This window comes from Talpa europaea (assembly GCF_964194135.1).
Source record: "Talpa europaea genome assembly, chromosome: 4".
In the NCBI taxonomy this organism is placed as follows: domain Eukaryota; kingdom Metazoa; phylum Chordata; class Mammalia; order Eulipotyphla; family Talpidae; genus Talpa; species Talpa europaea.
The window spans coordinates 71,229,294-71,251,792 of NC_140070.1; the positions used below are offsets into that span (position 1 = coordinate 71,229,294).

Below are 22,499 nucleotides of genomic sequence, written 5' to 3' on the forward strand. Positions count from 1 at the left end.
AGCAACAAGGCGGAGCGTTCCGCACGCGAGGACACTCCAGACCCAGAATCCCACCGGGACTCCAAATCCCAGAAACCCGTGCGGCAAATCTACCCGGAGTCCCAAGTTCGCTGAGGACGCGACCAAGCAAGGAAATAGGGGGAAGACGTCGCAGCTTTTGTCCCTTAGCACTTTTCCTGCAGGGAAGGGGCTTCTTACTGAACGACGGTCCCCAAACCTTCGTATTCTCTCAGGGATAACTTCTACAAAAGACCCTCTTCTGGAGTATTTGATGTGAGGGCCGGAGCCTCCCCTTCGCGCCCTCTCTTCCCCCCCGTCAGAGTGGTTCAGCCCGGCATCGAGGCGCTGGAGCCGGGGCCTCGGCTGCGCCCGCCCGGGCTGGGAATGCGGGCCCTGGGAGCGCGCGCGGTGGGAGGGGCGGGGGCGGGGAGGCGTGCAGGGCCCGGGCGGCCGTAGTGGCTGTGGCAGCTGCGGGCGGTGGGAGGAGCCGCGCGGTTCCGGCTGCCCGGACGAGGCGACCCTTGGGTCCGCGCGGCGGGCGGGGAGCACAGGTAGGGAGCGGGCGGCCGCGGCGCTGAGAGAGGGCTGGTCGCGGAGTCTCCCGCGGCGCCCGCGCGCCCCCCGCACCCGCGGCCTCGGGCGTTGAGGCGGGGGAGCGAGGAGATGCCGACCCAGAGGGACAGCGGTACCATGTCCCACCCGGTCGCGGGCGGCGGCGGCGGGGACCACGCTCACCAGGTCCGGGTGAAAGCCTACTACCGCGGGTGAGTGTCCCGCGCCCGGCTGGAGCGGGGCGGGGGAGGGAACGGCCGGCTCCGCTTCGGCCTGGAGGGGGGAGGCTGAGGGGCCGGAGGCGTTGTGGGCGGGTAGGGCTGGGCGCGCGACTCCGGCCGCTGGGGATGGGTGGCCGAGTGGTCGGCTGTGGGGCTCGGGGCTGGCGTCCGGGGGCGCCCCCAGGTGTGGTGCCGGGCGCCGGGGGGCGCTCAGCCGAGCGGCCTGAGTGGTCTGGGGCAGGAGCCTTGGGACAGAGCAGGTTCATCAATTTGATGTGTTGGACTCGCTTCCTAAGAGCTGTGCAAGGGCTTTCCGTCCTTAAGTCTGAATTGATTCCGAGCGATGCCTCAGCGAATTCAGTTTCCTTAGACTACAGAACTGCTTCAGTTTTGCCGGCCCTTTTGGCCACCAGCAGGCCTGAAGCCTCTGGTTCTCTAAGGTTTGTTTTCATTGCCTAGAAGAGTTCACGAAATGTGTCTGGATTACGGTCGTGTTGCCAGTGTTTTAGACACAGGAGTTAGGATTTGAGTAAGGTTGAGTTGATGCTTTTTCAGGGATGTGCATTAGGTACTTAAGTTTCACCAAAATTAGATCGTATTTGTATAAATGAAAATTTTGTGAACGCTTCTTGGTCATTGTTTATTCAAGGACCATCTGATATAGTGAGTGAGAATTGCAAGGTCAGAAGAAGAGCAGCCAAGGCACAATTTTAAAATCTGTGATCTTTACTCATTATTACTTAAATTATAACTCCTGTAGTTACCAGAAATAATCCAGTCCTAAGATTGTTGTAGTAAATCACATCCTATCATCTGTGACCTGAAGTGCCCCCCTTCCTTTGAATTGGTTGTGATTTGAAATTTCTTGGAGATAATTACATTTAGGAGTATATGGAAAGGTGAAATATCCGTGTGAGTATAAAGCTTTGAAACTAGGGGTTAACAGAAATTCCAACTGCTTTGGCCTGTCTTACTGCTTCTCCAAGCAGAAATAAATTACTTTAAAAAAAAAACAAAAAACAATAAACTTAAGCACTTAGGAGGTTGAAATTGCAATGCATACTTTTACATTCCTGAGAGGATCAGTGAAGATAGCAAACTTTCAAAATACCTCTCTTGATTTCAAAGAAAATAAAATCCCCTAAATGCCTTACTTATTTGATGTAAAGACGTATTAGCTTGTTTGCTACCAGAAACCCTGCCCTCTGTTTATTAGCTTGCTGTATTAAGGAGTAGTTTACAAGACTTATTTTGGACAGTATTATATCAGTGTTTTTGCTTAAATCGATCAAGGAGGCCTTGGTTGTAAAACAGTACCTAGAAGCCTTTGTATATTTTTGAAGTTTGTAGTTGTTACAGATGTTTTGACTTGAGAATGATCAGCTGTGAACTTTGCACTGTGGGGGAAAAGCTTTGCTTCCTTACCTTATCTTTAATTCAGTGATGAGATACTTCATTTTCAGAGCATATTCCACTTTATGAAATTGACAATCCATGAATTATTAGGTACAGAGAATGAGCTATATAGTATGTGTTCTTTTTTTTTGAAAAATGATGTCTGATTATTGATAGTTTATAAAAAAATAGATTAATGAATACACACATAGGATAGGAAAGTGCAAGTTGTACAAAGGTATGAACTAAAAAGTGTCCTCCACCTTCCCAACTTCCAGAGATAATTACTGTTAGTTTATTTTTGGTTTTTCTGAGGTTATCTTTATATCTTCAAAAGTTACACTCCTGTTTCATGGTTTTTCAGTTAGAAAGTATATTAATTCTTTCTCCTGAAAGATGAGAAATTGGGTGCACACTACCTTTTGCTTCCTCTCCTTTTCCTAGTTTTTGACTGTTAAACTAATATTTTTTTCATACCCTTATGATGTTAAATAATGTATTATTCTCTGTCTTATCAAATTTTGATTGTTTCCAGTGACTCCAGCTATGAAAGGTGAAGAAATGAGGACTTCTCCCTATTTTCCTATTTGTATTAGTTTAAACATGTTAATAGGCTTAGTTTATAAATTGAAATTGTTGTAAACTCCTTTGGAAAGAAATCACAGTCTGCTATCCTTTAGGATTGTAGGTGTCATATTTTCTTGTCTTATTGCTCCAATTGTCTTTAAAAAACAATAAGGACATTAATCTTTTTAGTGCTTAACTAAGAGTTCTCCAAGACATTCGAGTAAACATTTTCTTTGATTTATAAAACCTATGATTTTTGCTAAAGAAAGAATTAACCCCTTGTCCTTTAGAGCTTTTTGTTCAATGAAAGTTTTTTAATATTGCCTTCATTTTAAGTTTTATTTAAAGACAACATCAACACTCTAAATCGTACCAATTTCTATCCTCTGAAATTAGATATGTTGAGATTATATGTTTATTAACAATAGTCTAAACTGATGGTTATGATATATAGTCAGCTGCTCATTACTACAGATGAAACTGAAGTGAGTCACCAACAAGAATAGTTAATAAACAGGTTGGCTAACTGGAACACCTACCTGATTTTAAAATTGAAAATCCTTCCTTTATAACAAGAAATGTAAGGACAATCTGCATTTGAAAAAATTTCATTTCCCTCAAATCTTCTGGCTTTCCACTTATTCATTTCTTTTTTCCCCCCACTTATTCATTTCTAACTATTTCTTTCCAGTGAGTGCTAAATCTAAGAACAGCCAAACGTTTTAGAACATAAATTGCTCTTTTTTTTAAGGAAATGTATTTAGTGTTCTCATTCTGTTAAATTTGTTCTTAGTGAAAATGTGCCATTTCCCTAGATATTTAATTAGATTTTTAAAGTTTTAAGGCAGGGCATTAATAGCACTGAGAATCTGATTTTATTGGAGACCACCTAAGAGTCTTTGCCTGTACCCCTTTTTCCTCTCCATGAGAGCTTGTCAGTGAGCGGCCTTCCCTCATCAATCATTACCTAGGGGTGTTAGTTTGGAAGAAGAGAAACAGGTTTTGTTGGTTAGTGATAGATTGCCATTGTATGCCCTTATCCTTATATAAAGTTACTTGATTTTAACAAGGAAATGTGTGAGACTACTTATTTCTTTACATTATAAATATGTGGGAAATTTTGCAAAAACCTTGTAAAAATGCTTTTTAAACTAACTACTATTGAGTAGTTATAGCAATTCAGGGATTCTTTGTGTGCACATTTAGAAATAAAAAGATTGCTAACTCTTCTCACATTTGGAACGTTCATTAACGGAAGTATGCAGGATTTTTCCCACTGTGAACAAGTCTTGGCAAGACTTGTTTTTTAAAAGTATTACCAAATAATTTTAGTGATATGTTTCAGTAGTGGTTCTAAGGAAGTGAAAATAGTTTTTTGAGTTGAGAGTTGGGGGAATGTGAGTTATTGGTGGGTCCTGGAGATTTTCACATAGCACCTAACCATAGTCAAATGATCTGGTTTTACTAGAGAGAGAAAGAACATGGTGCCAAAAATCAAAATGTAAACCACCCTCTCAGAAATTTGAAATTAGATTATATGGAGGTAAATTGCATTAGCAGTGAGGATGGAAGCTGAAGACCTGAGCTATGAGGCTTGGACTGGCTGTATACAAACTGACATCTTTGAGAAAGCAGAGGTGAAAGAAGCAAACAAAATTTCTCTCTAGAAGTTATAGCTCTAATCAACTGCCAACCCTCTTTTTAAGTTGAGTGTTGGTTATTTTAATGTTGAAATGGGTCTAATTAAAACATGAACTTTTTGAACTCCACTATTGCTTAGGGTTTTACATATTACCAAAGAGTATTTAAATTCAGTTTAATAAGTACCGTGAAACACTTTCTGTAAACCAGGTACATGGTACTAGGTTGGGTATTGGGGATGTAGAGCTGGATGTAAGGCTCAGCCTTTGAGCATCTAAGACAATTTCAAGAGAAAGACATGGGGTGGGGATAGGAAGAGAGGGAGGGAGGGGAGAAGAGAGGGAAGGAAGGAGTAAGAAAGAAAAGGGATACTGGTAGGGATGAATATTGGGGAGGAGTTTGGGGTAAGGGGAGCCTTTTTAGGGGGTGAAATGTTAGAAGCTTTTCTAAATGGATTTGCCTGGTGCATGGGGATGTTGACTACGGGAATGAGGCTAGTAAGAATTGTCCACTGCGGGGTGGTGCAGTGGGTTGAGCCCTGCTCTGTGATGCTGTCCACAGCCTCTGCGGCTGCAGCATGGGTTTGATTCCTGGCCAGCCAGGGAAATACCCACATGGCGCGGCAGACTTCTACTGTCTTGCCCGCTGCTCCCCTCAGCAGTGTTTTTGGTTCTCTGCCTGTTCTGCTCCCCGCTCTGTCTCTGGTGGGTTCTCTTACCCTCCCACACCTCTGGCCTGTACCCAATGTATGAATAAATAAATCTTTTTTTTTTTTTTTTAAAGAATTGTCCACTGGATTGTGAAAACTTACATATCATACTGCAGGGCTTAGACTTTTTCTCCTCGGTAAAGGTTTTATTTTTTCATTTTTTTTATTGAGGTAACATTGGTTTATAACACTGTATATGATTTGGAAGTATAAATTTACACATCTCCAAAAATGTTCCCATACTATGCCCATCACTAACGTAGTCCATTTTCATTGATGAAGCCTTTAAGAGAAATGTGGGCTTCTATTTTCATTTTAGAAGAATCACTCTTAGAACCAGTATGGGAGATGAATTGGCAATGGATGTGACTAATTTGGACGCTTTAGAAAGTAGTCTGATGAGGAATTCTGAAGAGGTAGAAAAGAGGATATGGGTTCCAGGACAATTTTAGGGGCAGAGTCTACATGAATTAGAGATGTATTGCCTGTGGAGGCGAGGAGTGTCTGACAACTCTTAAATATTTGAGAGAGACTGGGAAATAAAAAAGGAAGAGATTTGTGAGAAAAGGCAATTCATTTCCTGGAACAAGTAACTGAAATTTGAGGTCAAGGTACTTTGGAAGCATCCAGGTGGAAATAGACAGAACTGTGCAGTCATTGTGTGCGTGCTCTGTGGCCTAAGCACTGTGCGTAGTACCTCACCTGTGTGGGAATATGGGCCAAGAGTAATAACAGAAACAAAAATGTCCTCAGTTGCCAAACACAGATCACAAAAGCAAGAGACTAAATCTAAATTTTAAAAATACAGAAATGCATTTTTAAAGTAGAAAATTACTTTATTTATTTGTTTATTTTTAATGGTTAAAAAGAACCTTTATTACTTTTATAATAGCCTTTTATGCTCATGCTTTCTTGCCAGGTGCCTTTGGAGCAGGTGGTTTCTGGGCTGGAGCTTTCTGACCCTTCTGAGCTTTAGGAGGCGCAGTCTTCTGGCCTGTGGCTTTCGGGGCAGGAGCTTTCTGGGCTGGAGCCTTCTTGCCTGCAGCAGTCACCTTTTTTGCTGGAACCTTTGCAGCAGCTGCTGCAGCTGCACCCTTTGCAGCTAGTGCTTTTTTGGGAGAAGCTTTCAGAAGAGCAGCCTTTTGAAGCGTCTTAACTTCAAGCTTGATTATTCTGTTTCTCATCTTCTTTGCCTTCATGACTTTGTAACGATCAAAATCTGTCATTTTGGCTTTCCTTTCTCTGGCTTCAATCTTCTTGGCCCATCTTGTGGCTACCCATTTTTTATTAATATCTGCCTTCTCCCAGGCCTGCCGGACATACTTCTGGCGGGCACTGTGTGGGAACTTGAGGATGAAGTCAGTGAGCTGCATGCATTTGAAAGGCCTGTCGCCTTACCTGCGTGCAGGGTCCATCAACCAAAGCCCTATTCTGTTCAATAACGTCTACAATCGCGACCAATTTCCCGGCATGAGGGCCAAAGGAGACGTAGGCCACACGGCCAACCTCCACGAAGCGCCTGAACACCATCTTGGCGGCGCTCGGACAGAAGAGAGAGTAGAAAATTACTTTAAATTGAAGTAGGAAATTCTCCCTGTACCTTCTCACTCCCATTTCATAGGAGCACCTAGTTTAGGGTATTATGCAGAGTATCAGTAGATCTATAAATATTGTCCACACAGCCCCCCTTTTATTTTTCCAACAAATGGGTTCATATTTATACCTGTTTCTGAAACTTTTTTTCATTCATAGTCATCTTTCTTTTTTTTTAAATTTATTTATTTATTCATACAAGAACTGGAGTATAGGCCAGAGGTGTGGGGGGTGAGAAGACTCACCAGAGACAGAGTGGGGAGCAAAACAGGCAGACTGACTGAAATACAGTGCTGAGGGGAGCAGTGGGCAAGCCAGGAGAGGTCTGCTGCGCATGGTCATCTTTCTATGTCAGGATGGATAGATGGATAGGTAAAATGTACACATATAGACAGGTAGAACCAACCACCCCTTTCTTTATATTTGGTACATAGTGTTACACAGTATTGTTGCCTCATTTAATTCATCTCTTTTTTTGGGTTGATGAACATTCGAAGTCGCTTTGGTAATTCTTTATTTCAAATCATACTGAAGGAATGTCCTTTAATTTATTATAAATTTATTGTAAACACTGTTGAAAATATGCCTGTTTTAAAATTTGATAGTGTTCGTCAGAAATGTATATCCATTTACATTCCCAGCCACAATGTATGAATGCAGTTTTTTCTTGAACTCTTTTTACCTTTTTATTAATTTTTGTTTGAAGGAATGTTGACATTTTGTCTTGAAGTTGCAGGCATTTCTCTAACCTTTTGCTTGTGCGGAGTTTTTAATTTTTATGTAATCTTGTAAGGTTTTGTAATTTATGGCTTCTGGGTTAGAAGTGTTTCTCCTCAAAAATATTCTTTTTTTTTTTTTTTTTTAATTTTCTTCACACTTTTGAAAATTTTTTTTTTTTAAGATTTATTTATTTATACAAGCACTGGGTACAGTCAGAGGCACTGGAGGGTGAGAGAATTCACCAGAGCGGGGAGCAGAACAGGCAGACAGATGGAGGACACTGCTGAGGGGAGCAGTGGGCGTGGCAGGAGAGGTCTGCGCGCCATGTGGGACCCTCGCTGTCTGCTGGGGATCGAACTGGCGCTGCAGAGGCTGCGGGCAGTTTCGCAGCCCAGCGCTCAAACGCTGAGCCACCGGGGAGGCCCTCTCATCAAAAATACTCTATTTTTCTTGATATGCAACTTTCAAAGCTATTATCTTTTGGGGCCTCCCTGGTGGTGCAGAGGTTAAAATCTCAGTGCTATCAAGCTATTGTCAGCCATTGCACTATGAGTTCCATTCCTGGCCAGGGAGCAACCCACATGGCACAGCAGACCTCTCCTCTCCTGTCTTGCCCTCTGCTTTCCTCAGCATTATGTTTCAATAGATCTGCCTGTTCTGCTCCCCACTCTGTCTCTGGTGAATCCTCTCTCCCCCTCCCACACCTCTGGCCTATACCCCAGTTCTTGTATAAATAAATCTTTAAAAAAAATGAAGGTATTATCCTTTCAATAACTCTGGATTTAGAACTTCAGTTATTTGTAGTGTGCTGATATACGTTAGTTTTTTTTCATATGTATTCTGATATCATTATTGAATAAGTTGTTCTTTTACCACTGATTTGAAATAATTTTTTATATACTAACCCTTTGCACTCCGAACCATTTTACGATATTTTGATTTAATTTCTTGTGCCATTTCAAGATAAAACTTCAGGGAAACATGCATGTCTCAAAAAGTTGCGTTGAAATAACCTCAATTCCCCGTAATCACTAATAAATTGCAATGTCCCCTGAGAGGGGACATCCGAGTGATATCCTAGAATTCCGATGTCCCCTGAGAGGGACATCTAAATTCCTTAGATTTGTGTCAGTGCTTTCTATGCTGTTTTAGTGGTTTGAGGGGAGAAATCTATTTTATGCACATGCTAACTTTGGTTTTAATTGTCAATAATTGAATATTTATGTAAGTTATGGAAAGCCCTATTTTATTAATACTTCATTTCAGTAATTTTCTGTCTTGTAGATATTGTACATTTTCTCTTCTTGGTGGATTTTTGAAGGTATTCATAGGTTCCCCAAAATAATCTTATTTACATTTTGATTTAGAATTGCATTGAATTGATAAATTAATTTGAGAACTGGTAATTTTATAATGCTGAGTCTTGCCCTACATGTGTACGTGATATAATACTATTAAATTTTTTCATGTTTTCCAGAAAGGTTCCCATCCACATTTCCTATGAAGTTAACTCTTAGGTATTTTATAATTTGTTGCATTTATTAATCTTCTGTTCTCAGTTTATGTTTTTTTTTTTTTTTTAAGTTTATTTATTTACACAAGAACCCGGGGTACAGGTCAGATGCGCGGAAGGGTGAGAGGATTCACCAGAGACAGAGAGGGGAACAGAACAGGCAGACTGATGAAATTCACTGCTGAGGGGAGCAGCGGGTGAGGCAGGAGAGGTCTGTTGCACCATGTGGGACCCTCGCCGGCCAGCTGGGATTGAACCGGCACTGCAGTGGCTGCGGAAAGCTTCACAGCGCTGTACTCAACCGCCTGCGCCACCAGGGGAGGCCCTGTTCTCAGTTTTATTATATACTATCTGGTTTTGTGTGTTTGAGGTGAACTGGCCACCTTATTCTAATAACTTCGTAGTTAACTGTCTTAGAATTTATAGGTAGACAAGTATCAACATATAATAACAATTTTACCATTTTCTTTCCTTTTTTTTTTTTTTAAGTTTTTTTATGCATATAAGAGCTGGGGTGTGGACCAGAGATTGGTGGGGGGCAGGAGGGTGAGAGGATTCACCAGAGACAGAGTCAGGAGCAGAACAGGCTGATCACTGAAATAAACTGCTGAGGGGAGCAGCAGGCATGACAGGAGAGGTCTGCTGAGCTATGTGGGTCAGCTCCCTGAGAGGGGGAATCTAACTTGTGCTACAGTGGCTGCAGGTAGCTTCATAGCGCTGAGCCTTAACCCCTTGCACCACCAGGGAAGCCCAGTTTTACCATTTTCTATATTTATATTTCCTTATCTTGACCATTTGTCTCAGTTTTTCAGGTAGTGTTGAATTTTAGTAGTAATCTTTTATCATAATAATACCTGATCAATAGAAAAAATTCATAAATTGTTTTCAAAGATAACCACTCTTCCTTTGAAGTATGTTAAAGACCTTACATGGAAGCTAACCTTTTATAAAATTATGCATGTAATGTCACATCTTGTAAGAACTCTAAGTGTTTTACACTTTTTATTTAATCTTCACAGCAGTGTTCAGCTGTAGCTATCATTTCCATTTTATGGTTGATAACATTAAAATTTAGTAAAACAAAAGCCAAAGTTGAGTTTTACCCTCTAGGGAGATTTCTCTTTTCCCTTTTAGTGTATTGATGGAGCTTTTTAAGGTTACTTTTTTCTTTATTGTGAAATTCCTATTTTGCAGATAACTTTTTGAGTTAATTTTGTATTCTCCTGATTACTAAAAAATGAAAGTTGCTTTCTGAATTGTTTTTGATAATTGACAATGAGAGTTGACACATTGAGATCGTATGAATATTCTATTCCTCCCAAGCCTTTCGCCCAGTTCTGCCTCAATCTATTATATTGGTGATTGCAAATAAACTTTTTTTTTTCTAATTATACTATATTTAATTAAGGTGAAAAGCTTATGTTGTGATAGCAGAAGGGCTGAATGTGGTTTTCAGGTTTATTTTCAAAAGCAATTTCTCCTAAAGAAAAATTTGTGTAGATTCTGTATTTTAAAACATAGGAATATAATGAATGCTTAAAGCAGTTTGTCTTCTGGAGGCCAAGAGCAAAATTTTTTCCCTCTTTTTAAAATGCTTTTCCTGGGCCTCTCCTGCTGGCACAGTGGTTGAGTGCTGGGCTGTGAAGCTGCCCACAGCCTCTGCAGCGCTGGTTCGATTCCCGGCCCTGGGCGAGGGTCCCACATGGCACGCAGACCTCTCCTGCCGCCCGCTGCTCCCCTTAGCAGTGTACATCGTCACTCTGCCTGTTCTGTTCTCCACTCTGGCTCTGGTGAATTCTCTCACCCTCCAGTGCCTCTGACTGCACCCAATGCTTGTATAAATAAATAAATCTTTAAAAAATAATAATAATAAAATGCTTTTCCCTCTTTTTAAAAATTCAATGAAAACTATTTAAACTTGCCATTTGGGGAATTTTTGTGGTAAAGACATTATAATTCTGGGCCTCCCTGGTGGTACAAGGAGTTAAGACGCAACCTAGGAAGCTGTCGGCAGCCACTGCAGCACAAGTTCAATCCCCAGCCAGGGAGCTACCCACATGGCCCAGCGGACCTCTCCTGACTCGCCCGTTGCTCCCCTCAGCAGTGTATTTCAGTCAAGCTGCTGTTCTGTTCCCCACTCTGTCTCTGGTGAATCCTCTCACCCCCTGCACCTCTGGCCTGTACCCCAATATGCATAAATCTTTTTTAAAAAAATTATAATTCTGTTGAATAGCAATGGTAAAATAATTTATGTTAACACTGAGATGAAAACCAAAAAAAATCACACATATTTTGTTTTGTACCTTTACAATGTAATGCCTTTATCTTGCAGCTCATTTTTATCTTTAGTGCTATAATAAGGATCTGATGATTGTGGAATGTATGATCCTGGCGCTTTTCCTTAGAGAAGTGTTTACATAAAACTCCCTTAAATATTTTAGTTCCTGAAACTTAAGGAGTGGCAGTTGATAATGCATAACTCTTTCATTTAGTCACCTTAGTATGTCTGTACTTATGTTTTTTAAGGATTACATAGATGTTTTAAAAATATTTACAGGTTCTGATTTTTTTTTAGTTTTTTAAAAATAAGATTTCTGAAACATTCCTATTGTCTACCAATATGCTTACATATGTTAATTTTAACTCCATGTGGACCTTAATTAATAGGAAGTCCTATTTTGATGATGTCTGATCTTACAATTATTTTTTCCTTGCATTCACAAAAGATAATGTCATACTTGTTCTTTGCCTGAGAAATTCTGTAGGAGCCTTTCCTTATCTTTCCTTTTAATTCTAAAATACATTCTTTCAATCCTTAGTCCTTCATACTTGTGACTTTGAGACTATTGAAAGATAAGCAGGTTCTCTTTAAATGTCATTAGAGGAATGAACTGTTTTTTTAAAAATAAAATTTAAAAATATTTAAAGTGACAATTTATAAATTATTTTGAATTTATCTTATGTTTTATGTTAATTTTATTAGAAAAACAGAAGTTTGTGTATCCTCTTTGGAGAAGATTTTCTAATACATTTTCTAGTAAAATCATACCTTTACATGGTAGGAAAATTAATAATTATACCATTCAGAATGTTTTTAGACAAAGTACGTCTTTCTCTCTCTATCCTTTCCCTAGTACCCAGTTCTTCAACTTGGTAAACCATTTTTAAACTTTGTTTTTAGCATATCTTAATCAGTATGAAAGATGAGGAATTTCACATTTTACATTGCCTTCTGTCCTGTGTTTAGTTCTTCCTGGGGTTACATTTATAATGGAAAAAATATACCTCTTCCTGCTTTTCTTTTTTCTTTGTAGTTGTGGTTTTAAAAAAAATAACATTAAATGTATCATCATAACTATTAAGTGTACAGTTTAGTAGTGTTAACTTTGTTCACATTGTTATGCAACCATCTCTAGAACTTTTTCATCTTGCAAAACTGAAAGCCATACATACTGAACAACTAACTTCCCTCTCCCCTGGACTTTTCCAACCATATTCTTTCAGTTTCTATGAATTTGAATACCCTAGGTGCCTCATCTAAGTGGATGGTACAGTATTTGTATTTTTGCTACCAGCCTGTTAACTCTTAAAATAAGGTCTTCAGGGTTCATTCATGTTACCTTATACGTCATAATTTTCTTCCATTTTAGTGTTCCTTCATATGTATGTTTCACATTTGTTTTTTCCATTTATCTATGCATGGACACTTGGGCTGCTTCTATATTTTGGCTGCTGTAAATAGTGCTGCTGTGAACGGCATATAAATATTGGAGTCTTTGCTTTCAATTTTTTTGGATCTATACCCAGAAATAGACTTGCTGGATCATATGGACATTATATTTTTAATATTTTGAATAACCTCTATACTATTTTCTACAGTGGCTGTACCATTTTACCTTCCTACCAACAGTGCATAAATGTTCCTGTTTCTCTACATCCTTGCCAGCACTTACTGTTATCATTGTTTTTAATAGTAGCCAGCTTAATAGGTATGAGATGATCTTTAGAGTTTTGTTTTACCTAATGGTCAATAATGTTAAAACGTCTGTTTACATGCATGCTAGCTATTTCTTTATCCTCTTTGGAGAAATGTCTATTCAAGTCCTTTGCCATTTTTATTTTTATATCCAAAGGACAGGCTTATTATCCAAAAAAAGGAAAGGAAGGAAAAGGACAGACACAGACACAGTTGCACAGACACAGTTGGGCAGAAAGAGCTGCCCTGAAAGGGGACAGGTTTGTTAAAAGAGAGGCCTGCATAGACGGAGGCGGGCAGCCTTGGGAGGAGCTGCCTCTGCTGCTTTGCAAAGGGAGAAGGCTGGTGAAGAGAAACACCAGCATAGTCACAGTCAGGCAGGAGAGCTGCCCTTTGATCTTTTTTAAATTCAGGGTTGTTTTTTTTCTTGTTCCCTGCTTTTATTTTTAAAGTATTCATTTTAGATAGTGTATTGACTCTCCATTAGTAAGCAGACTTTTTTTTTTTTTTTTAGATTTATTTATGCATATGAGAGCTCTGGGGTATAGGCCAGAGGTTGGGGGTGGGGGGTGCTGGGAGGGAGCATATAAGGATTCACCAGTGACAGAGTAGAGAAAGAACAGGCATATTGACTGAAATATACACTGCTGTGGGGCGCAGCAGGCCAGACAGGAGAGGTCTGCTGTGCCATGTGGGATAGCTCTCTGGCTGGCTGAGGATCAAACTCATGTTGCATTGGTTAAGGATAGCTTCATAGTGCTGCAACTTAACCCCTTGTGCCACCAGAGAGGCCCAGAAAGCAGGCTTTTTAAATTGAGTTATAATTGACATGTAACATGTTAATTTGGGGTATACACTACAATAATTCAATATTTGTATCTATTGTGAAATAATCATTAGTCTAGTTAATATCCATCCCCATAATGAGAACTTTCAAGATCTACTCTTTAGCAATGTTGAGATATGTAATATAGTATTAACCATACTGTTAATTAAGTTATTACAGCCCCATGACTTATATATTTTATAACTGGAAGTTTGTACATTTAACCCCCTTCACCCGTTTTGCCCATTCTTCATCCCTTTACCTCTGGTAACCACCAGTTTGTTCTCTGTTATCTATGAACTTTTTGTTTGTTTTTTTATATTGCATGTAAAAGTGAGAGTGTGCAGTATTTTTCTTTGATTTATTTCACTTCGCATACTGCATTGAAGGTCCACCCATGAAGTCACTAACAGCAAGATTTCATTTTTTATGTCCAAGTAATATTCTATTGCATGTATATGTATAGCTATTGAATACATATATGTATATGTCACATTTTATTCATCCTTTATTGGCACTTACATTGTTTCCATATCTTGGCTATTGTGAATAATGCTGCAATGAACAAATGAACATGCTGATACATACATCTTTTTCAGTTAGTGTTTTCATTTTCTTCAGATAAATACCCAGGAGTGGAATTGCTACATGTATCTTATGGTAGTTCTATTTTAATTTTTTTGAACCTCTATACTGTTTTCCAAAGTGGCTACAACAATTTATATTCCCACCAACACTGCACAAAGGTGTCTTCTGGCCACATCCTTACAATATTATTTCCTTTTTGACAATAGGTATTCTAACAGGTGTGAGGTGCTATCTCATTGTGGTTTTGATATGCATTTCCCTGGTAATTGGTGATATTGATCATCTTTTACTTACCTTTTGCCATCTTTATGTCTTCTTGAAAAAATGTCTATTCAGATTGTATGCTTATTTTTTAATAAAATTTGTTTTGCTAGTTTTAATTGTTTTTGCATGCTTTGGATGTTAACCTCTTATCATATATATAACTATTGTGCAATCATTGTAAGTTGGGTAAGTTCATTGTCAGTTCTTGCAGACAAAAAGAGAATTTTGGAACCTTTCATGGATTTTGCAGTCCTTCAATGGCTGAAACGGGACCATATACAAAGGCAGACAGACAGAGCAAGAGAGACTTCTAACATTGAGAGAGGCAGAAAAGCAATTCCTCTGCCTAGCCCTCTTTACATGTTGAGTGCCCATAGCCACACAACTGATAGATTGTTGCAAATGCAAGGTCCAACTATTGTTTGCTAGATGTCTGAATGGTGGAAAACATAGCATTTAAAGGTATGGGCTCTCTGCTGTTTGAAAGGCTACTCATTTTCCTAACAATGACTTAATAAATATTTTCTCCCATTCTGTAAGCTGTCTTTCTATTTTGTTTTTTGTTTTATAAAGATTTATTTATTTATGCATACAAGAACTGGGTACAGACCAGAGGTGTGGGGGGTGAGAGGATTCACCAGAGACAGAGTGGGGAACAGAACGGGCAGATTGACTGAAATACGCTGCTGAGGGGAACAGCAGGCGAGTCAGGAGAGGTCTGCTGTGCCATGTGGGTAGCTCCTTGGCCAGGGATCGAACTCGTGCTGATACAAATTTTAATATTGTTTGTTTTATTTTTATGAAAAATTCTATTGAAATTTTGATAGGGATTGCATTGGAATTATAGGTTGCTTTGAATGGTATAGACATTTTAATACTGTTCTTCCAAACCATAAGCACAAAATATCAGTCCATTTATTTGGGCTATCTTCAGTTTCCTTCAAAGCATTGTAGTTCTCATTGTGCAGGTCTTTTACCAACTTGGTTAAGTTTGTTTCTAGATGTTTTATTCTTTTTGATGCAGTTGGAAATTGGGTTGTTTTCTTAATTTCTCTTTCTGATAGGCATTAGCACATACAAACACAAGGATTTTTTGTATATTGATTTTGTTTGTTAGCTCCAACAGATTTTTAGTGGCGTTTTTAGGGTTTTCTGTTTATAATGCCCTCTGTGACTAGTGACCGTTTTACCTTTTGGAAGGGGACTTTTTTAAATTTATACTTCTATTCACTTTTCTCCACATCTTGACTTTTCCTAATAAGCCTTCCTTGTAAAGGTCTACAGTATTATTATATACTTTTTTTTTTCTTTAAAGCAGTTTAAGAAAACATTTATAATGAATGCTCATGTAAGTGTTAAGCACTTGAAGAGCCACGTAATATGATTAGATACTTAGAGAAAGAAAAGCTGTGTCAATAAAGCTGCTCTTTTAAAAGTTCCTGTTAACTTTGTTGTTTGGGGCTGGTGTGTTTTTTCATTCAATTTTATCCCATCTGTTTTCAACTAGCTAGGATTTTCTCATATTTTGTGGTCTATTCTGGTGCATTTTTTGTTTTCTAAGATTTTGATAATTTGTCATTTCAGTGGGCCCTTAGATAAAGGGTATAAATGTGTGTTCCTTCTATTATATTAAAACAGAAACATCCCTGTATTGCTTTGGAATTTGTATTATTTTTATCTGTCTAATGAGGTTCTACTTCTATTTAAAGTATTACTTGAATTTTTATACAGTGTTTTAAAGATTTAAAAATTTTATAGGATAGGCTGTATTTTAAGTACTATAAATATTGATTCACTTAATCTGTTAAATCCTTATAATACCAAATGATATGTTATTTTTCCTATTTAATAGATGAGGAAATTGAGCCACAAAGCTGTTAAGCAACTCACCTAAGGTTATAGAGATGTTAGGTGATAGAACTTGGATTCAAACTCAAGCATTCTGACTTGAACTCTCATCATCTTAGCCATTATATTATGAGTGTCTCTCACATGCCGCTTCCCTTCCTAGAATGCTTTTTATTTCTACATTTTCTCGTTTTCCCATAGAGTTCAATATGGGACACCTCTTTTCACTCAATATATATTAATTGAGTGTCTACTCTGGCCAGACAGTATTCAGGTAGTGGTGACAACAGCAATGAGCAAAACAAGGTGCCTGCTCTCATGGATTTCACATATAGTTGGGGGAAACATATATGTGTATAAAATATGTGGAACTTATATATGCTGGCAATTTTTTTCTTTGTAAAATAGAAAAAAATAGTAGACTAATTTATTTTCCAAAATAAAGATTATATATTTAACCAGTCTTTTAAAACTGAGATTGATTGTATTCATTCTTTTTGTCTAAAAATATTTGATAAATGACTGTACATTGGAGCATTGCTTCTGTGGAAACTGATATATCAGATTAGCATATAGGAGGTTTACTCAGGAATACTCTGGGGATGGATGGCTATGGAAAAGAGGACAAGGAAAGGAAGGTTAGATAGGAAAAAAATCAGGCTGTCCTGAAGACTGAAACAAAACCTCACTTCAACCTCGGGGGAATTCTGAAAATAAGTGTTTTCCCTGGGTCATTTCTCAGACCTTTCTACCCCCTAGATCCAGGCAGTCTGTGGTTGTGGGCTGCTCCAAGAAGGCAAAGGAGTCAGATCTCTGAAGGAGTCAGATCTCTGAAGGAGTAATCACTGGGAATTGTCCAGTGACAACATTCCTAGCAGTTCGTATAATAAATTTTCCTGCTGATGGGGGATTCTAGGGATGGGAGGGGAAGCAAGGGGAGGGTCAGATCACAGCGTGCATCGCAAGTAACATGAGATTTTGATTTGAATTCATATTATATTTCCTAACTGTGAGACACTGACAAATATGCCATTGTCCCCCACTTTTTAAATCTGTGTGATAGGATTACTGTCTAGTTAGACAGTTAATGAAGATTAAATAAGATAAAATTTGTAAATAACTGGAACATACTAAGTATTCTGTAGTTGTTTATAGACAAAGGAAACATAAACTGATATTTCCTTGTCAGAGATACATTTTCCTGAAGATGGGTTTCTCCTTGAAAATATTTCTTCTATGTTCAGCCAAGAAATATGTGAGTTCCTGCTATGTTAATAGTTATGTGAATATATTAAAAAGTCCTAGAATTTCTGTTTTCCAGTTAAAATTTAGTTGAGGATGTATTACTAGAATATGATGAGATAAATAGCAAAAGATGGAACCTGAGGTACATGATGGGTAAGTTTAGAAGTGTAGGCCATTGTGCCTGTGTGGTCGAAAAAGGTTAATGGACGTTGACATTGAACTCCCTTTAAAGACTGGTTCCCACTTCCCTCTATAAATTGTCATAAATTCAGGGAATGACAGGATTAAAACTTGAATGACCAAGTTTTTTATGTACATAGGTGGTGTTAGTAAACCAGTTGTCTTTAGTAGAATATTTGTGTTGGGAATGGTGGGATCAAGTTTAGAATAGAAATTAGAACCACATTACCAAGTCTTAGTATACATCCAGAGCTGGAATTAGATTTCATAGACCCCCACAGAAAAACAATAGTTAAAAATTGAATGTGAACTAAGCTTCAGAGAGAGAGCATGACAGAGAATGAATATGAGAAAGGGTGTGAAGATTGGGAAAGAGAGCGGTAGAATGTGGAAGTCTCAGGGAGCTTTGGTTGTGGGAAAACTTGACCGCACCTGAGGGGAAAAATCACATATTGTGAAAAAATTAAACAAGGATGTTAAAAACAACAAAAAAGACTATCTCCTGATTGAAGACTGGAGATTAAATATTCAGAACAGTAGGAAAAAAGCCGGGCACATACTGTTATGAAAAACAAGAGAATTCTAAGGCAAGAGAGTTCTAAGAAGCAGGGGTGCAAACTATATGGGATGCTTAGAAAAGACCACTAACCAGAATGGCCATTTTATGTTTCTGCTTGGCCCTCGGCAGTTTTAACTTTTTTCAAGATGACTAAAAAATTTTAATTTCTACTTCTTAGGATGACCTATGTTCCAACTACTTGTGTCTTCACAATTCCAAACACAGTGTCATTTACTTCCTTTCTTTCTTCAACAAATATTTGAGTACCCATTATGTGCTAGGCACTATGTTTGCAACTAGGAATATAATAAACAAAACAAAATCCCCACTTCCACTAAGCTTACATTCTAGATAGGGTAGATAGTGGACTATGAATACTAGTTTATCTATCTTGTGGTAGAAGAATTAGGTCAGCAACAAAGCGTGGACCAATTCACACAGGATCTTGTAGACTCAGCTAGGGATTTTACTCTGCATGAGAGCAAAAGGAGCTTATTTGAAGAGTGTGAAACAGAGGAAGGACATGAATCTTATAATGTTTTCTTCAGGGATGTTGGTGTGTAATTGTCTTTTCTTGTGACATCCTTATCTGGTTTTGATATCAGGGTAATGTTTACCTCATAAACTGAGTTTGGAAATGTTCTGTTCTTTTTTGTGTTTTGGAAGAGTTTGGGAAGGACATTTTCCTTCTTCAAATGTTTGGTAGAATTTCCTAGTGAAGTGTAGAATTTACTAGTGAAGTCTTCTGGTCCTGAACTTTGGTTCATTGGGAGGTTGTTGATTACTGATTCAAAGTCCTTACTTGCAGTCAGTCCAGGTTTTCTATTTCTTTGTGATTCAGTTGTGGTAGGTTTGTTTCTAAAAATTTATTATCGATTTCCTCTAGGTCTTCTAGGTAAATTTTGTTCATAATAGAATCTTTCAATGCTTTGTTATTTCTGTGATACCAATTGCAATATCACTTTCATTTCTAATTTTATTTGAATCCTTTTTCTTAGTGTGTTTAACTGAAACTACACTTTACTAAAGGTAATGACTAAAGGGCTCCCTAAACCCCTCCCATTCTCTAGGGTGTCTGGGATGCAACTGTGATTACGTTTGGGAGATTTTCAAAGTGGGGGAAGGACTCCCCAGCAGCTGAGCGCCTCTCTCTTTCACTTGTATTGTTAATGGGTCTGGTTGTCCCGATGGCTCTTACTCCTTGCAGGCCATCTGGATCATAAAGTCCACCACTGTGTTATTATAGCCAAACTCATTGTCATTCTAGGAAGTGAGCTTGACAGAGTGGTCTCTGAGAGCAATGCTAGGCTTGGCATTGAAGATGGAGGAATGGGTGTCACTCTTGATACACAGGAGACAACCTGCTCTTCAGTATAGCCCAGGATGCATTTAATGGGGCCCTGTGATGCCTGTTTAATCACCTTCTTGATGTCATCATACTTGGCAACTTTTTCTACGTGGCAGGTCATGTCCAAACTGACACATTGTGGGTGGGGACATGAGGGACTTGCCAGTGAGTTTACTGTTCTTCATGGTGTTAATATTACCTTCAGCCTTGGGGTTAGTGCCAGTAGAAGTAAGGGTGATATTCTGCATAGCCTCTTGACCATTATTCCACAGCTTTCCAGAAGAATGGTCCATGGTGTTATGGGTAATAGTGATGGCATGGAATGGACATGAGTGCCTTTATGCTATCAAAGATGTTATGGGTGACCTTGCCAGAGGGGCCAAGCAGTTGATGGTACAGGAAGTCTTGCTGACAATCTTGAGGGGGTTGTCATACTTTTCATGGCTCATGTCCATCACAGATATGGGGGCATCAGCAGAAGGGGCAGAGGTGATGGCCCTCTTGGCCCTACCCTTCATGTGAGCCCTAGCTTTTTCCAAGGTAGTGAAGATACCAATGGATGCTACAATATATTCAGCACCAGCTCCACTCCATTTGATGTTGGTGAGATCTTGCTCCTGGGAGATGGACTTTCCATTAATGATAGATTCCTTGTTCTCTATCTTGACTGTGCCATTGAACTTACAATGGGTGGAATCATACTGAACATGCAGAAGACCATGTATGGTTGAGGTCAAAGAAGAGGTCACTGATGGCAACAGTATCCACTTTGCCAGAGTTAAAAGCCCTAGTCACCTAGCCAAATCTTTTCATTCTGACCTTCACCATGGTGTCTCAGAGATGCAATTGGCATTGTATGAGAAGAGGTGTCTGTCTGAACTGGGAGTAGCGGAGAGTCTTTTAAAATATTTTGTTGTAAGTAAAAATCAAAATCAACAAGCAACTATAAACCAGAGACACACTACAGGGGGGTGGGGGTGAGGGGTGAGGAGTGGAAGGACTAGAGTCAAAATAAGGGGGGCATGCAATTGTATGGGGAATATAACCAAAATGAAAATGCATACATTGTGCAAAGATGAAAAAAGATGTAAGAATTATATAAAATAAAATATTTAAATAAAAAAATAAAATATTTTGTTGTAGTTTTAAGTCTTTTAAGTCTTACAATGAATAGTTGTTAGGTTGATTTATTTAAATACTTATTGCTTGTCTAACATTAATCCAAAATTTAAAATGCATTAATATTCATCCTATATGTTTAAGATGCCTTAAAATATAAATTGTACTTTAAAACTTTGGCAAAAGGGAATTTTTTCAGTAAGAGGCAAAAAAAAATGAGAGCATGAGATCTAAAAATCATGTCATACAAAGAATATTTGATGGTTCTCTGGTTGGTTATTCTAAAGAAAGCAGGGCTAAGTAAGAGAACAGATCTTTGTGAAATTATTGATGAGTCATCTCTTAACCAAGCATAGACTTTTTGGGGAGAGGATATCTGGAACAGATTTCACTTAAACATAAGGCAGAAAGTTTGTCAGTAATAGGGCTGTTCATCTGTGGTGTGCAATGAATCACAAAAGAGTGCGTTTCTGATAACATTAAAGCAAAAGTGGACTACCACCTGTCAGGACAGTTATGGTATGCTTCCTGAATTGGGGGGGGGGGGCGTGGATCAAGGTTTCTTACAAATCCATTATTTTTATTTTTAAGCATTATTTTTTTAAGGATTTATTTATTTACGCACACAAGAACTGGGGTCCAGGCCAGAGGTGCGGGGAGGGGGAGAGGAGATTCACCAGAGACAGAGCGGGGAACAGAACAGGCAGATCAACTGAAACACACTGCTGAGGGGAGCAGTGGGTGAGTCAGGAGAGGTCTGCTGCACCATGTGGGCGGCTCCCTGGCTGGGGATCAAACTCCCGTGCCACAGTGGCTGCGGACAGCCTCACATGTTGTGTCTCAACCCTTTGCACCACTAGGGAGTCCCCTTAAACATCATTTAATACTGATATGTATTTAAGTTTACAAAGATATCAGTAGTTTACTAGAAGATGATGCATGTTGATATGCACACAAAGTAACTAGAGTTCATCAAATTGTGAGGCATTCAAAATGTATAGAGTGTTATTAATTTTTTTACTATTAATTTTTTAAATTTTTACATCATTGTTCATTTTTAAACAATATTTGCTTCCCCCCACGCCCTCAGGTGTAGTCCCCATAGAGTTTCCTTTGCCAATGGAGTGTTACTAATTTTGATCACTGTCAAACTTAAAACTCCTTTTCTTTTTTAGGGATATCATGATAACACATTTTGAACCTTCAATCTCCTTTGAGGGCCTTTGCAATGAGGTTCGAGACATGTGTTCTTTTGACAACGAACAGCTTTTCACCATGAAATGGATAGATGAGGAAGGTGAGTAGTAAAGAGAGGACTGCCTGTGTAAGCATTTGATTTAATATACTATTCTGTCATTTGTTTCTAAAATATATTAACAGTCTCAGTGTGAGGGGGAAAGGCATTAGAAATTTGATGCCATTCTTAATTTTCTTTACAGGGATAAATTTGTGTTTAAATTCAAATGTACCAAAGAGTACAATCTTTGTTTTCCCCTTACTCCAAAATGGTGACTTTTACTTGACATTTTCAAGGTAAACATATCAAATAGTGTTATGTTTTACTTTAATTTTGAATATGTATTACCTCATGTGTTAATGTAAGAGCTTACCTTCAATAATTTGATTTTTTTATTG

General features: G+C 38.7%; 1 protein-coding gene and 2 pseudogenes across 3 annotated transcripts in view; 1 reads left to right on the forward strand and 2 right to left on the reverse strand.

Annotated features, from left to right (window-relative positions):
- Positions 1 to 663: 663 nt before the first annotated feature.
- Positions 664 to 22,499, forward strand: part of PRKCI (protein kinase C iota) — a gene marked incomplete at both ends in the record, with an annotated part of 66,452 nt that continues 44,616 nt past the window's right edge. Inside the window, 2 exons of the mRNA XM_084232205.1 lie at positions 664 to 764; positions 22,040 to 22,161. Of these exons, the coding sequence (XP_084088331.1) occupies positions 664 to 764; positions 22,040 to 22,161 (223 nt within the window). The remainder of the gene's footprint in view (positions 765 to 22,039; positions 22,162 to 22,499) is intronic.
- LOC311169342 (large ribosomal subunit protein eL14-like) lies at positions 5,988 to 6,615 on the reverse strand (annotated as a pseudogene). Its single transcript has one exon. The product of its transcript is annotated as a large ribosomal subunit protein eL14-like (transcript).
- On the reverse strand, positions 19,592 to 21,805 carry LOC311169847 (glyceraldehyde-3-phosphate dehydrogenase-like; annotated as a pseudogene). The gene is made up of 2 exons: positions 21,791 to 21,805; positions 19,592 to 20,540 (listed from the first exon to the last, which is right to left on the reverse strand). The product of its transcript is annotated as a glyceraldehyde-3-phosphate dehydrogenase-like (transcript).